This window comes from Malaya genurostris, chromosome 3 (assembly GCF_030247185.1).
Source record: "Malaya genurostris strain Urasoe2022 chromosome 3, Malgen_1.1, whole genome shotgun sequence".
In the NCBI taxonomy this organism is placed as follows: domain Eukaryota; kingdom Metazoa; phylum Arthropoda; class Insecta; order Diptera; family Culicidae; genus Malaya; species Malaya genurostris.
In genome coordinates this window covers 4,651,763-4,665,686 of record NC_080572.1, presented here as the reverse complement: position 1 = coordinate 4,665,686, position 13,924 = coordinate 4,651,763, and the positions used below count along the sequence as shown (strand labels likewise).

The following is a 13,924-nucleotide window of genomic DNA, read 5'->3' as shown; positions in this document are numbered from 1 at the left end:
CAATTCAAAAAATCAAATGCGATTTTCAATTGACGTCTCACATATGTAATCAACCCTTATCTTTGCGAACGTGTCCCAGTGGGTTGTCTGGGCGTTTTTGGGCCACAATATGAAACGTCATGGCGATGTCATCGGCAAATTTCTCAGAGCGAATTGTTAACTCTTCTCTCTTCCTTTCTCGCGCGAGCCGTGAATCCCATTGATATGTTGAGTGGGGTTGCTTTGGTCGATTCACTTTGGCTTTTTCACGCACTCTTCACTTTTTCATCGGTCGTCTCGCAGTCGCGGTGGAGGTATAAAACTTTTCCTCTATCGAACTCGTTGACTATCTCATAAATACATTATTCTGGCACATTTCCCGTAGTCAATAGAGCTAACAAAGCCTATCAACTACGAATGTGACATACTTCTGAGTTTGATTTCCGAATTACGCGTATTCGATAAAAAAGGATAATTCAAGTGTTGGTGCATGATAAGTGTTTGGGAGGAAAAATTGTTCCCTGCAGTCCAATGTTGAGTTAGGAAGAAAGAAAGTGAGTGATTGGTGAGCCGAATGCAGAAAGGAGTAAAGGAAACCGATGAAAGGGGAATAGTTCTCGGAAAAGTTACTCGCTTTTCCCGAATGCTGTTGTTACTGCTGCGTGTGCCATCGCCGTAGACGCAAGCAACAAAAAATCTTGTTCACATCATCTGCAACAAGACGACGACGCGAGAAGCTATTTATAGAACAAACGCATCTTTGCCTACTGCTGGTCGCAACTCCAAAGGAAATATTAGCTGCAGAAGAAACGTGCCGCCTGCTGTTACTGGCACGGCTTTTTTATTTGGTTCGAAAATCAGACATTTTATCACCTCTTCCTTCCCCTTGCTGATGGGTTTAGATCTGGAGGAAAATACACAAAGGAAGCCGCTGCTAATATGACGTCACGTCATCATAATACCAACTTCACGCATGGTGTAATGTAGAAACGAAGGTAAATGATACATTTTGTCTCAACAAAGTTGCTTATTTCAAATGTTAACATGTAATCAATTCTAATTTCTAATCTATCCTCTAATCAAATACAGATTTCACGTATGCAGTCTCCTTTGAAAAGGAAATTTGATCAACAAAAATGAAATGAAAACGAGAAAATATTGAAATTGCGATGCCATAAGGATAAAAAACTGGTTGGGTGGGAGAAAGTAGTGCAATATCCGTAACCAAGTTCTAGTCATCATCGCAAAATTACGCGACTACACGGAAAGCAACCAAGCAAAGAGAAATATATACAAGCAAATATTTATTTAGTTCTAAGAGAAGAAAGAGCAGTGCAGGAAAAATCTCACGGCGTTTAGGGATACGGTGTGTGCATTTGGTTCGATTTATCGTGTGGGAGAAGAAAAGTAATTTACCATAGTGTGCCATAAATAATAGAGTTGCAGAATTTTTGAAAAATATTTGCTAGTGAAAATCGTCTTGTTAAATTGAAATGTGTGACGCGGCATGGCAATAAAAGAAGAATGACAACCTTGTGGTTCGCGAGCATGAAACCTTTTTCGATGCTTCATTCAAACGGCAGCCGATTGATTTATGTTTAACAGTGTCAACCGAATTTTCACGCATGGTTTTGTGCTGTTGATGGCAGAAGTATGCCTAACACAAACGAAAATTCACATTCCGGTTCAACCGGTGATGATCTCGGTAGCACGGATGAGGTGAAAGTGTTTAAAGACGAAGGCGACCGAGAAGACGAGAAAGCCTCGTCGGAGAACCTTTTGGAAGAAAAATTTAACCTGATCGATCTGACGGAGAGCGCGGAAAATCTGGTGAAAAATTCTTCCCGACAAGACCTGAGTCCACCGTACGCTGGCGGCGGCAGTGGCGGGAGCAGTGCAGGAAAACTAAACTCTCCAGACCATTCACCAGGATTCAACATGGGATACCTGCCGCCTTATCAGTATTCAAGTGGAACAGTTAGTGCAATACAGGGTTCGATGGGCAAAATTGGTTTGTCACAGTTCTTTTGCAATGAAGATCCTCTCTCGAATCCACCCCCAGCTCATTGTGGAATCATTCCCTATCAGCTCGATTCCAAAGCAATTGGATTATCTGCTCGCCAGTCGCTGTATTCCTTCTCCACTAGTCAGTATCCGTATCCCATATTATCCTCAAATATGCTACCAGTGCCACCGTCTTGGCATACACCGTCAATGTATTCGACTGCACCCAGCTTCCGAAATTCCTATCCTTCTTCCCTTCAGATCTACACAACATTAGCTAGCGATCTATATTCACGCTATCAATCCTCGACTTTACTAAACTCAGTGCATCCCCACAATGTACTAAGCCAGGTGAAACAGGAAGCTTCGGCGGCACAAGAAGGATCTCACAACTACAGTGTACGACAGGCTCATCATCATGGGCAGGCTGGTAGTAAATCTACGGACCTGCCACAAGAACTGACGAATCGTTTTACTCGGCCTTCCAATAGCAGTAGTGCCGGCGGTAGCAGTACCAGTTCGAGCAGCGGTGGCACCAAGAAAAAAGGAACCAATGCAGCTAGTCAACAGCAAAATCTTAAACCACATATCAAGAAACCTTTGAACGCATTTATGCTTTATATGAAGGAAATGCGAGCAAAAGTGGTGGCCGAGTGTACATTGAAGGAGTCCGCGGCTATTAATCAGATCCTAGGTAGAAAATGGCACTCGCTTTCTCGTGAGGAGCAGAGTGTGTACTATGACAAAGCCCGTCAGGAACGGCAGTTGCATATGGAGATGTATCCGGGTTGGACGGCACGGGACAACTACGGATATGGGGCGAAAAAAAAGCGGAAAGCGAAAAAGAAAGATCAGTTGGGGTCGGAGGCGGCTAGCAGGTGAGTATCACTGTTTCGGATGGGGAATGTTCTTTTATGTCCTTTTTATTCACCTACAACACTTCACAGCGAGTGAAAACAGTAGTGGGTAGCAGTGTGTGAAGTGTGATAACGAGCAGACAAGGATACGCAGTTTATGAGGGAGGGTGAATCGGCTGAAGGTGGGACCTGTTGCATTGGTGATGTGATTTCAAGCTGGTATTTCGCAGAACGAAATACATTGACGAGTTTAGTGATAAATAATATCATAAAAGTTGCTCTTTATCGGCTATTCGATTGCTAACGAACTAGTTTTTCTGACAGAGTTCTGCGTAAAGGACTGTAGTTCAATCTTGTTCTTAAACAAATCGACATCCCCCAGTAAACGACTTAACATCTAAAACCAGAGTCAAAAATACGATACGATTAGGATTACACTGCCGCCAAATTCGAAACTCATTCTAGTCCTTACCATTATTTATGTTTCAGAAAAAATAATTAGTTGCTTTAGTTACACAATTTCGGGCATGACTTTTTACACTCATTTCCACTTTAGTTTTGGATGGATCTACCGAAAATTTTGACTTTGAAACAGAAAACTAGTGACATGAAACAATATACTGATGTTTCTTTTGTTCAATTAATGTTTATATTTAAATCAGTATAAATATTAATTCAACAAAAGCAACTTCAGTTGGTTATTATTAATTGAATTAATGTATGTTATATCGAACAAAAATGTAGTACGACTCCATTTCGTCATATAAATTCATGCAATAAAAAAAAGGCGGGTGGGTAATGTCACAGACATAACCTTTGGAAATATTTTAGTAGTTCTGAAAAACCGCTTTGCGTAATTTGTCCAATGTTTATAACTGGTAAAATTTAAGAACTAATATAGTAATCTGGGACACGCTCCAAATTCTACTGCAAATTTTCGGAATCTAGATCATGAACTCAGGTCAAAAATTTAGTTCTAAGAGTAAGGAACTGTAGATATTTTTAGAATTTTCCAAATTGCGTTATAGAACTAAATTTTGAACTTCAACATCAAGTCTTAAGGTGAAATGTAGCGGAATGCGAAAATCGCGTTTTTGATCAATTATTCAAAAACTAGACCGATTTTCGACAAACCAAAAACACTTAAGTTTTCGAAATCAAATTTATCATAACTAAGTATTCTTAGAATTTTAAAATTTTGCTTTGCCAAGTCGTAATTGGTTTTTGAAATGTATAAACGGTTACTGTTTCGTTCCACGGGGATGATTTTAGAACTGAAAAGTAGTGTTTGTAGCAGAATTTCACAAAGAATCTGAAAATGCAACTCAAAATTATAAAATATTAGCTAAAACCACCGAAATTTGAAAAAGTTTACATAAACTTTTCCGCATTTTTTTTATTGCTTGCGCGCTGCTGTTTCGTATTGAGGTGGTGTGAGAAATGCACGGTGGGCACGGTGGCATTATATCGTGAGCAGAAATTACATATAAAATTATGACGCGAATTTATGCAGCATTGGGTTTTGTGTTGATATAAAAACGAGTTGAATACAATAAAATGGGTATTGTAAGAAATTGTTTATTTTCTAGGTAACTGTCATTTATAATGCTAATAATGTCCAATTCTGTTGAGTTCAATGCATTGATGTTGCTGAAGCAAAAAAGCCTGGCTGTGTGATATCGTATAACAGGTATTATTTTAGATTGTAGCAATTTTTATAGCAAAACTATAACTTCATCATTGACAAGCTACTGAATGAAATACAAACCAAGTATTATTGCGATACAAACAATGTGATTACCATTGAAAAACAACAGGCATATACATGGTTAGCAAGTTGGTCAATACATATACATATAACCTCATGTTAGTCATTCATAATTACTCATGATTTATAGCTCTAGTGTAAGAGTAATCAATAACAATAACGATTGAATTAGCATATATTCAAAGTGTGAAGGATTCAAAAATCCATTACGTCCAGTCTTTTTTACAAGCCAATATAATGAGAGGTAAGCCCACTGCGCTCAATCATTGAAGAAAGTTCTTGTTTCTATGTGTCCGTTTTTCTTGGTATGCTTTGTGCGACGGTTCGTTCAACTGAAGCGAATAAAATTTTGCGCGCATTTTATGACGCTACATTTCACCTTAACACTAACTTCAGAATTCAGGTGGACCAGAATTTAGGTTCTGAGATTAGTTCTTGAATTTAACTAAAAATTCAGTTCTCTGCTACTGCTAGCCACGACGTCCGAATGCGAATCGGTCAAGATTTATCTATTACACTCGGCCAGTAGAACATTGGAACTGATATGTGCCTGACTACCTCAAAACCGTCGTCGTGGTGCGAAAAGGGCAAGCAAATGTGATGAGTTTTCCTCGTTGTTTCCAAAAGTTAGTTTTTGAGTTATTTATGGTTATTTTACACTGTTGAAAATTTAATCCCAAATTCCTGATTATATTTCTTATAGCATGGAGAAAAAATTATGTTGCTGCGTTAAGTAAAACAAGAGATATTCACGATCAAAAACTTATCACTCTCCCAGAGGGTAAATTTTGAAAAGGCGCCCCATAGTAAAGTAAGTCGTATTCACGACATAACAATTCCCTAGAAAATTTACCAGCTTTTGAACTATTACGATACGTTTTGTTTAAATTGTGGAAAAAATCTTGCAATATTTACAATCTTAACTCAATTCACTCTGTCTACATCCAACCAAAGTTACAGGTCTTTATGAACCTGCTTTCCGGGATATTAGTGAGTTGACAAGGATTCACTAACGTCGATTCCAATTGTTTGTATTTCAATCCCATGCCTTTGTAATCTCCGATAATCCCAAAACAACATTGCAGCTGAATTATTTGCTGTCTTCTGAAATTTTTCAATTTATGCCTTCCCTGTATGAAAAGGTAATATACTGCCCATACTTGCATATCAGTCCCATATGAAAAATCGGCATGTCGAGAAAAAGACGATTAAAATTTTTTTCCGAATTTTTTGATTTACTGTGCTACCTAATGCTAAATCATGGTATTTTTACATGAAATATCGATCAGCACAATGAAAGCTCACCAAGAAAATTAAGATATTTTGGACGCTGAATTTTATAGGAGTAAGTTTGAGAATAACTACACGAAACACTATTGGCAAAAATATTGGCGAAAAAAAATTAATAAAATTATTAAAAAAATTTAGGAGTTTTTAAATGTAGTAATCATTGCTCTAATTTCATCACCATTTGTTTTAGTAGTGTCAGCTTGCTACAATACTTGTATTATGCTCATATTTGTGTGAGATATTGATTTGAATAGGACTCACAAAATAAAAAAAGCGTAGAACATAGAACTAATTGAAATAATCATAGCATTATTTGTAATCCTGAATGTTATTGAGAGAAGATCTGAATCAGTAATCGGTTCACTACAAATGTGACATTGATCTGCTAGAACCAGATCGATTGTAGAAAGATTTCTATTCAAAGATATACTAGTTGGGCTATTCGGGAATAAAACTGACGAAAAACAAGCGGGGAGATGAAAAATTTGTATTTAATGGTTTTTATAATTACTGTTGCTTAGTATTTGAAACCCTATTGAGAAAAAATAAATCGATATGCGCGTTGCAAATCTCATTTGATTTATTTTTTCATCAACGCATTAAAATTGCAACATGCCGCATTTTAAAACTGAGATGACATGACGGATGTACCAATCGTTTATTGACTAACAGGTACATTAGAAAAAAATGGTGTTTCCGAAGAGTCAGGCGTGGCAGTGAAACGATTTTGCTAAATGTTGCGTATATAAGTATATTTTAAATTTGATTTTGTTGGATGTGAACGGATTTTTTTGTCTGGTAGGTCGTTAAAAATTGGATTTATGGTTTCCATTACCGGAGAACCGAGTGTTATATACCAATCGATTCAGCTCGACGAATTGAGCAAATGTCCGTTTGCGTGTGTGTAGAAATGATCATCTAATATTCAAATGAAAGGTCTTAAACTTTCATAAAAAATACTTGTTTTTTAATCAGATCCGACGCCCCGGCCGCAACTTTTGAAGGGGGCGGCAAAGTCATCTTTGGGACCTTTTTTTGCTCGTCGAAGATATTTGCAAATTTCCGGATTTTGGTTCACCTTTTTTTTTGCTCTCCGAAGATCTTTGTGGATTTCCGGATTTTTGTTTTTTGCTCACTAATCTAACGATGGGGGCGGCAAAACTCTTATTTTGCCCCGGGTGCCAAATTTCCTCGGTACGCCACTGATAAAACGTTATAAGCGTGCTAAACGTTCTGCTCTAAGAAAACTATCGAAGCATCCTTCGCTCCAATTGAGATCTTATTATATGTTCCTCAACAATCGTTTTAAGCGACTGAATAAAACGTTATTTCATTCCCATCTCCTTCGTGTACAAAATAATTTGAAAATCAACTCTAAAAGCTTCTGGAACTACGTGAACGATCAGAGGAAGGAATCAGGACTACCCAACCAGATGTTTCTTGGTGACGTGGAATCATCCGTGTTGCTTGGAATCAGGAATCAGAACTAATTGGCTCAAGTGGCACGTTCCCCTAGTTATTTGGAGATTTGTGCCCTGCCGTAGCTTCTCATCAATTTCCTGATGGGAAGGCAAGGATAAAAGGAACATGGAAGGGAATTGTGAAGTGGGTGAGGTGCACAAAACATAAAGAAACAAATCTTTCTGCATCCCAAAAAGGATGCTGAACGATCTGTAGGTACCAAAATGCACAGGTAATAAAACCTCCAACCCCCGAGAGGATTCAGAGATTTTACAAAAGCGAAACCATTCTGCATTCCCGGAAGAATGCAGAACGATTCGCATTATGTATGAGCAGAAGTAAATTCGGCACCCCATAAAGGATGCCAAAAAATCTGCTAAAATCTTTTTAGGGTCAATAAAGAAAGGATTCATTCACTCCATGAAGAACGATGAACCATTTTGACTATAGCTTCTTACCACATTGGGTGAGAAACGATAGAATATCCTTTAATTTTAGCTCCGCATACACAGACTCAACCATGTATGGAGAACCAAAAACCCGGATACGTAGTTGCGTCAATGTGGGACAGTTACATATCAGATGATATGAAGTACCGTAATCGCATTCACACAAATCACACGAATAATATTCAGCACGTTGAATAGTAGCCATGTGATAATTGAGTTTGCAATGTCCAGTCAGAGCTCTGACCAGAAATACTGCAATGATGCTTGGAAAAATGCAGTAGACACTTTGACATTTTCAGATTTAAATCTGGTAAAAATGCTTTTGTCTGAGCGCAAGTTTGCAAGCTGCGCCAGTAGCTGGCATGTTTGGATGCAGCCCAAGAACGAATCTTGTGCTTTATCCAACTAGTTGAAAGTGGTAAAGCTGGTTCCGGACCAACGAAATTATTCGTTGCACCAGCTCTAGCCAACTCATCAGCCCATTAATTTCCAGTAATACCAGAATGGCCGGGTACCCATAAGAAGTAAATAGCATTTGAAATGCTGTGATCTTCAACTTGAGTTCGACATGCGATCACTAGATTCGACCGTGAATCATTTGAACTGAGTGCTTTTAAAGCTGCCTGACTGTCGGAACAAAAATAAATTCGTTCACGACAAATTCTTTGCTGAAGTGCCGACTGTATTCCACAGAAAATCGCATAGATTTCTGCTTGGAACACAGTACAGTATCTACCAAGTGAATGAGACTGCTCTAACCTCATTTCACGACAGTAGACATCAGTACCAGGACGACTAGTCAACAGAGAACCGTCCGTATAACAAACTATGTGTTCATCATGTTATCGTTCCAAATAACCAGGCAACCATTCCTCACGAAGAGGATAGCTCAAATTGAATGTTTTGAAAGGAAAACTGCATGTGAGATTTAGGTCACTAGGAGCGAGTAAATACTCATCCCACGTAACCATTTGAGACCACAAGCGAGTGTGGCTAGCAGCATAGTCTATAGGGTTACTGATCCAAAGCCCTGTAACCTTAAGACGGTATGCACAAGACGTGAACGAACAGAGGAAGGAATCAGGACTACCCAACCAGATGTTTCTTGGTGAAGTGGAATCATCAGTGTTGCCTAACATTTGTAACCTATTTAAATCACATTTCAGCAATATATTCTCTGATGAAACCTTATCGAATGATCAGATCTCCAAAGCTATCATTAATGTTCCTCGCCGTTCCCCGATTGGCCCCCATCCAATCATAACGACAGCTATGATTGATAAAGCGTGTTCAAAAATGAAACTATCTTCTAACGCTGGGACTGATGGTATTCCTTCTTTGGTATTGAAAAAGTTCTCGAACAGCTTTCTGATTCCACTGTCGATGCTGTTTAATATCTCACTCAACTCAGGAACTTTTCCGGATGTTTGGAAAACATCATATATTTTTCCTGTTTTCAAGAAGAGAAATAAAGCTGATGTATCTAATTATCGTGGGATAGCCGCACTATGCGCTGTGTCTAAGTTACTTGAAAATATAGTTCTGGACTTCACACAACACGGTTTTATGCCAAAACGATCAACTAAAACGAACTTATTGTCTTATACATCTTTTATAATTGGATCCCTACAAGCGCGCCTTCAAGTTAACGCTATCTATATGGATTTCTCCGTCGTCTTCGACAAGATAAACCACCAAATTTCAATCGCTAAACTCGAAAAACTTGGATTCAGTGGATCTTTACTCAAGTGGCTTCAATCATATCTTATTGGTCGGGAAATGTTAGTGTAAATCGGTGAATGAACTACAACACCGTTTGCTGTAGGTTCTGGAGTCCCTCAAGGCAGTCACTTGGGACCATTTTTATTTTTGCTCTACCTCAATGATCTCAACTTTCTATTGAAATGCTACAAACTATCTTTCGCAGATGATTTTAAGCTGTATCATCTAGTAAGATCGCCCGACGACACTATATTTTTATAGTCACAGCTTGAATCATTCGTGAACTGGTGTAACGACAATAGAATGGTCTTAAATGCCTCGAAATGTTCCGTTACGTCGTTTATTCGCAAACACCCGCTATTTAGCTACGACTATAACACACAATCGTTGCGAGAAGAGTTAAGAAATACGATACAAAAACAATGTTTGCTACTTGGGCAGAAGGTCAAATTCCACTATAGGAATGTAATACCAAGGCTGTTTCGAACATGGCCTTATAACTAGCACGAAACAAAAGCCAAAAGCCTTGGTATTACATCCCTGTTGTGGAATTTGACCTTCTGTTTCAACATCCGTTTTTTCGCATCCGATTCTTAGCGTACATAATCATTGAATATTGATTCTTAGCGTACGTACACATTGAATACGATCCTGCTGACACGAAAAATCCTTCCAGATCGGGGCTCGAGCATACAACTAGCTTGTAAGACCAGCGACCTATGCAGAGAACCGCCAACCTGTTTGCGTTACCTTCTCATACAATTTTCGGCTGCGCTTGAGATCTCCTATCACCTCCTTTCTGGTGCAATAGCAATTAATCCATTATAACCCGGGGGTTTTAAAATTTGAATCAAATGAACTGATATCATCAGTTCCATCATATTATGTGTTGAAGATTATGGGAAACGCAAAACCACTGTTAGAAATTTTTCTAAACGAAATTATTCCACCGTATGATATATCATACACACAAATGATAGCATCAAATTTTACATTATTTTACACATTATTTGGATTTTTTATAGATATAACCTTTTTAGAGCATCTGCTAATGTTTTGTCACAAGATATAAGTATTAGCGCATAATTTGACCAAAAAATACAAAGCAATAAATAACTTAATTTTGCACTGCCATTTCTAGTCGTTAGTAGGTCAAGGGTCAAGGATCAAAACACAATTAAATTTGAAAAACATCTAGCAGATTTAACACACAAAGAAGTTGCGTGGTGTAGTTTATCTGTTTTTGTTGTCGTGAAGCTGTAGGGCAGTGCAGTTCCACAGTAAACATTTTTTTTAAATAGATATTTCTTCGTATGATATATCATACGCTAGGACATAATAGGTTAACAGTCTAACAGCATAATCGAAATATAAAATCAAGCCGAGTCTGGGTAATTCCTAATTCGTAGACAGGCAAAATTCAATGCCAGACAGTTTCAAATTATTCGATCCATTCCATTCGATTCAGTAAGCTGGATATTTGGTACTCCATTTTCTTCGTTTTTAATTTTTGTGTGAAGCTTCATAGTCGGGTTTTGCTCTATAACGAGTCCGGCTCAGCCCCGCGGTTCCAGAAATATTGGATTTTGGTTTGGTCACTTCTGCACGACTTGGTATGAAAACTAATGCATATTTTGCCAAATCACAAATTGGGAATTATAACTGAAGGTAGAATCTACGCAACGTTAGTGATAACTTGGATTAAAACCTAGTTGTAATGGATTTAGATTTCCAAAAAGTGTCCGGTTTAGCCCCGGTTTCCCCTATATTATGAAAACTCTTTTCTTTGGATATGTACTGCCCATACTCGCATATCAGTCCCATATAGCCCGACGGATAACATCTATTTACGCTAACAGTAATGGTAAAATACTTCATAATCAACTCTCAGCTGGTTACTTCACAGTTCTTCATCCCAGTAATCCGACTTGTTTCTCTTCAGTGAAAAACCCGTCTACAATTGATCTGGTTCTAACAGATCAAAGTAACATTTGTAGTGAACCGATTACACATGCTGACTTTGACTCAGATCATCTTCCAGTAACATTCAGACTTTCCAACGAAGCTATAATTAATCTAATTAGTTCTATTTTCAACTATCATAGAGCTAATTGGTTGGATTACAGATCTCACATTGAAAATCATGTGGATCATGAAACTATTTTAGAAAATTCTGCGGACATCGACACAGCAATTGATAATTTGAATCATTATATTATCGAAGCTAGAAATCTTTCAGTTCCCAAAGCTCAAACTAAATTAAATTCTCCTATCATCGATGACAATCTTCAACTGCTCATTCGGTTGAAGAATGTTCGTCGACAACAATATCAACGTTCTCGTGATCCTGCTATGAAAAATATAGTTAAGGATTTACAAAAAGAAATTAAACATAGATTTACTCTTTTGCGAAATGAAAATTTCGCTAAAGAAGTTCAACAAATTAAACCATATTCTAAACCTTTCTGGAAACTTTCTAAGGTTCTTAAGAAACCTCAGAAACCAATTCCTGCTCTCAAGGAAGGAAATCAAATACTTCTTACAAATGGCGAAAAAGCTCAAAAACTTGCTCAGCAGTTCGAGAGTGTCCACAATTTTAATTTGAACGTTGTGAGTCCTATTGAAAATGAAGTCTCACTGAAATATGATCATATTTCAACCCAAGTGTTATCACACGATGACATTATTGAGACGAATTTTGATAAAATTAAATCAATTATTAGAAAACTTAAAAACATGAAGGCTCCTGGTAATGATGGAATTTTTAATATTCTTATTAAAAATCTTCCCGATGTTGCCTTGAGACTCCTGGTTAAAATTTTCAACAAGTGTTTTTCATTAGCTTACTTCCCAAAAAGATGGAAAAACGCTAAAGTAATTCCTATCCTCAAACCTGATAAAAACTCAGCAGAAACATCAAGTTATCGACCAATTAGCTTACTTTCTTATATCAGTAAACTTTTTGAAAAAATTATCTTGTTGAGAATGATGACTCATATAAATGAGAATTCAATTTTTTTACCAGAGCAGTTTGGATTTCGTCATGAACATTCAACTACTCATCAACTTGTCAGAGTAACGAACATGATAAAATCAAATAAATCTTCTGGGTTATCCACTGGAGTTGCTCTTCTAGACATAGAAAAAGCATTCGACAGTGTTTGGCACAAAGGTTTAATAGCAAAAATGTCTGATTTCCAGTTTCCTATTTATTTGATCAAAATTATTTAACTGATCGTACTCTTCAGGTTAGCTATCAGAATTGTAAATCTGAATTGCTACCCGTACGAGCCGGTGTTCCGCAGGGTTCGAGTGTAGCTCCAATCTTGTATAATATTTTCACTTCTGATCTTCCAAATCTACCCGTTGGTTGTCAAAAATCGCTATTCTGTGACGACACAAGTCTGTTAGCCACAGGTAGAAATCTAAGAGTGATCTGCAGTCGCCTACAAAGAAGTTTAAATATTTTCAGTGATTATCTGTCAAAATAGAAAATTAAACCAAATGCAGCAAAAACGCAATTAATTATTTTTCCTCACAAGCCAAGAGCTTCTTTTCTTAAACCAAACAATAATCACATTCTCAAATTGAATGGCTTGGAATTGACATGGTCTGATCAAGCTAAATACTTAGGTTTAACGTATGACAAAAAACTCACTTTCAAGGATCACATTGAAGGAATCCAGGCAAAGTGTAATAAATATATTAAATGTTTATATCCTCTTATAAACATAAATTCTAAGCTCTGTCTAAAAAACAAATTGTTAATTTATAAACAAATTTTCAGACCAGCCATGCTTTATGCGGTACCAATTTGGTCAAGCTGTTGTTCCACCAGGAAGAAAACGCTTCAAAGGATTCAGAATAAAATTCTGAAAATGATTTTGAAGCGTCCTCCCTGGTTTAGTACAAATGAGTTACACAGACTCACAAATATAGAACCATTAGATGTAATGTCACCAGACGCGTACCCAGAAAAAAATTTCGGGGGGTGTTTCAGAACATGTTGATCAATTTCCATACAAATGGAACTTTTTATATAATTATTTGAAATTTTTTTTATTGTGGAGTCGTTTGTTGAAAATTATTCATTTTATTTTTTACTTATTTGAAAAAAAGAGTTTACATAATATCATACTTTTTTTGAGTTTCGGAGGGGGTTTGAACCCCTAAAACACCCCCCTGTATACGCGCCTGAATGTCACATAATATAATAAGCAAATTCCGACAAAATCGGTGCAATCTTCAATTGAATCGATTCGCTCTCTGTATTAGTTAGTAAGTTAGTATATAAGTTCCTTTTCCCCATTTCACAATACAAGTAGGTTTAGAATTTTCCCTACACAAAAATCTCAGAATTGCGGAAGCAAATAATGTCCTCATGGTAATAACCA

At 37.3% G+C, this 13,924-nt stretch overlaps 1 protein-coding gene across 1 annotated transcript in view; it reads left to right on the top strand.

The window, feature by feature from the left end:
- The first annotated feature begins 276 nt into the window (after nt 1–276).
- Nucleotides 277–13,924, top strand: part of LOC131439374 (protein pangolin, isoforms A/H/I/S-like) — a 35,822-nt gene continuing 22,174 nt past the window's right edge. The window contains exons 1-2 of the mRNA XM_058610298.1: nt 277–974; nt 1,069–2,861. Coding sequence (XP_058466281.1) covers nt 1,633–2,861 — 1,229 coding nt within the window. The 5' untranslated portion in view covers nt 277–974; nt 1,069–1,632. The remainder of the gene's footprint in view (nt 975–1,068; nt 2,862–13,924) is intronic.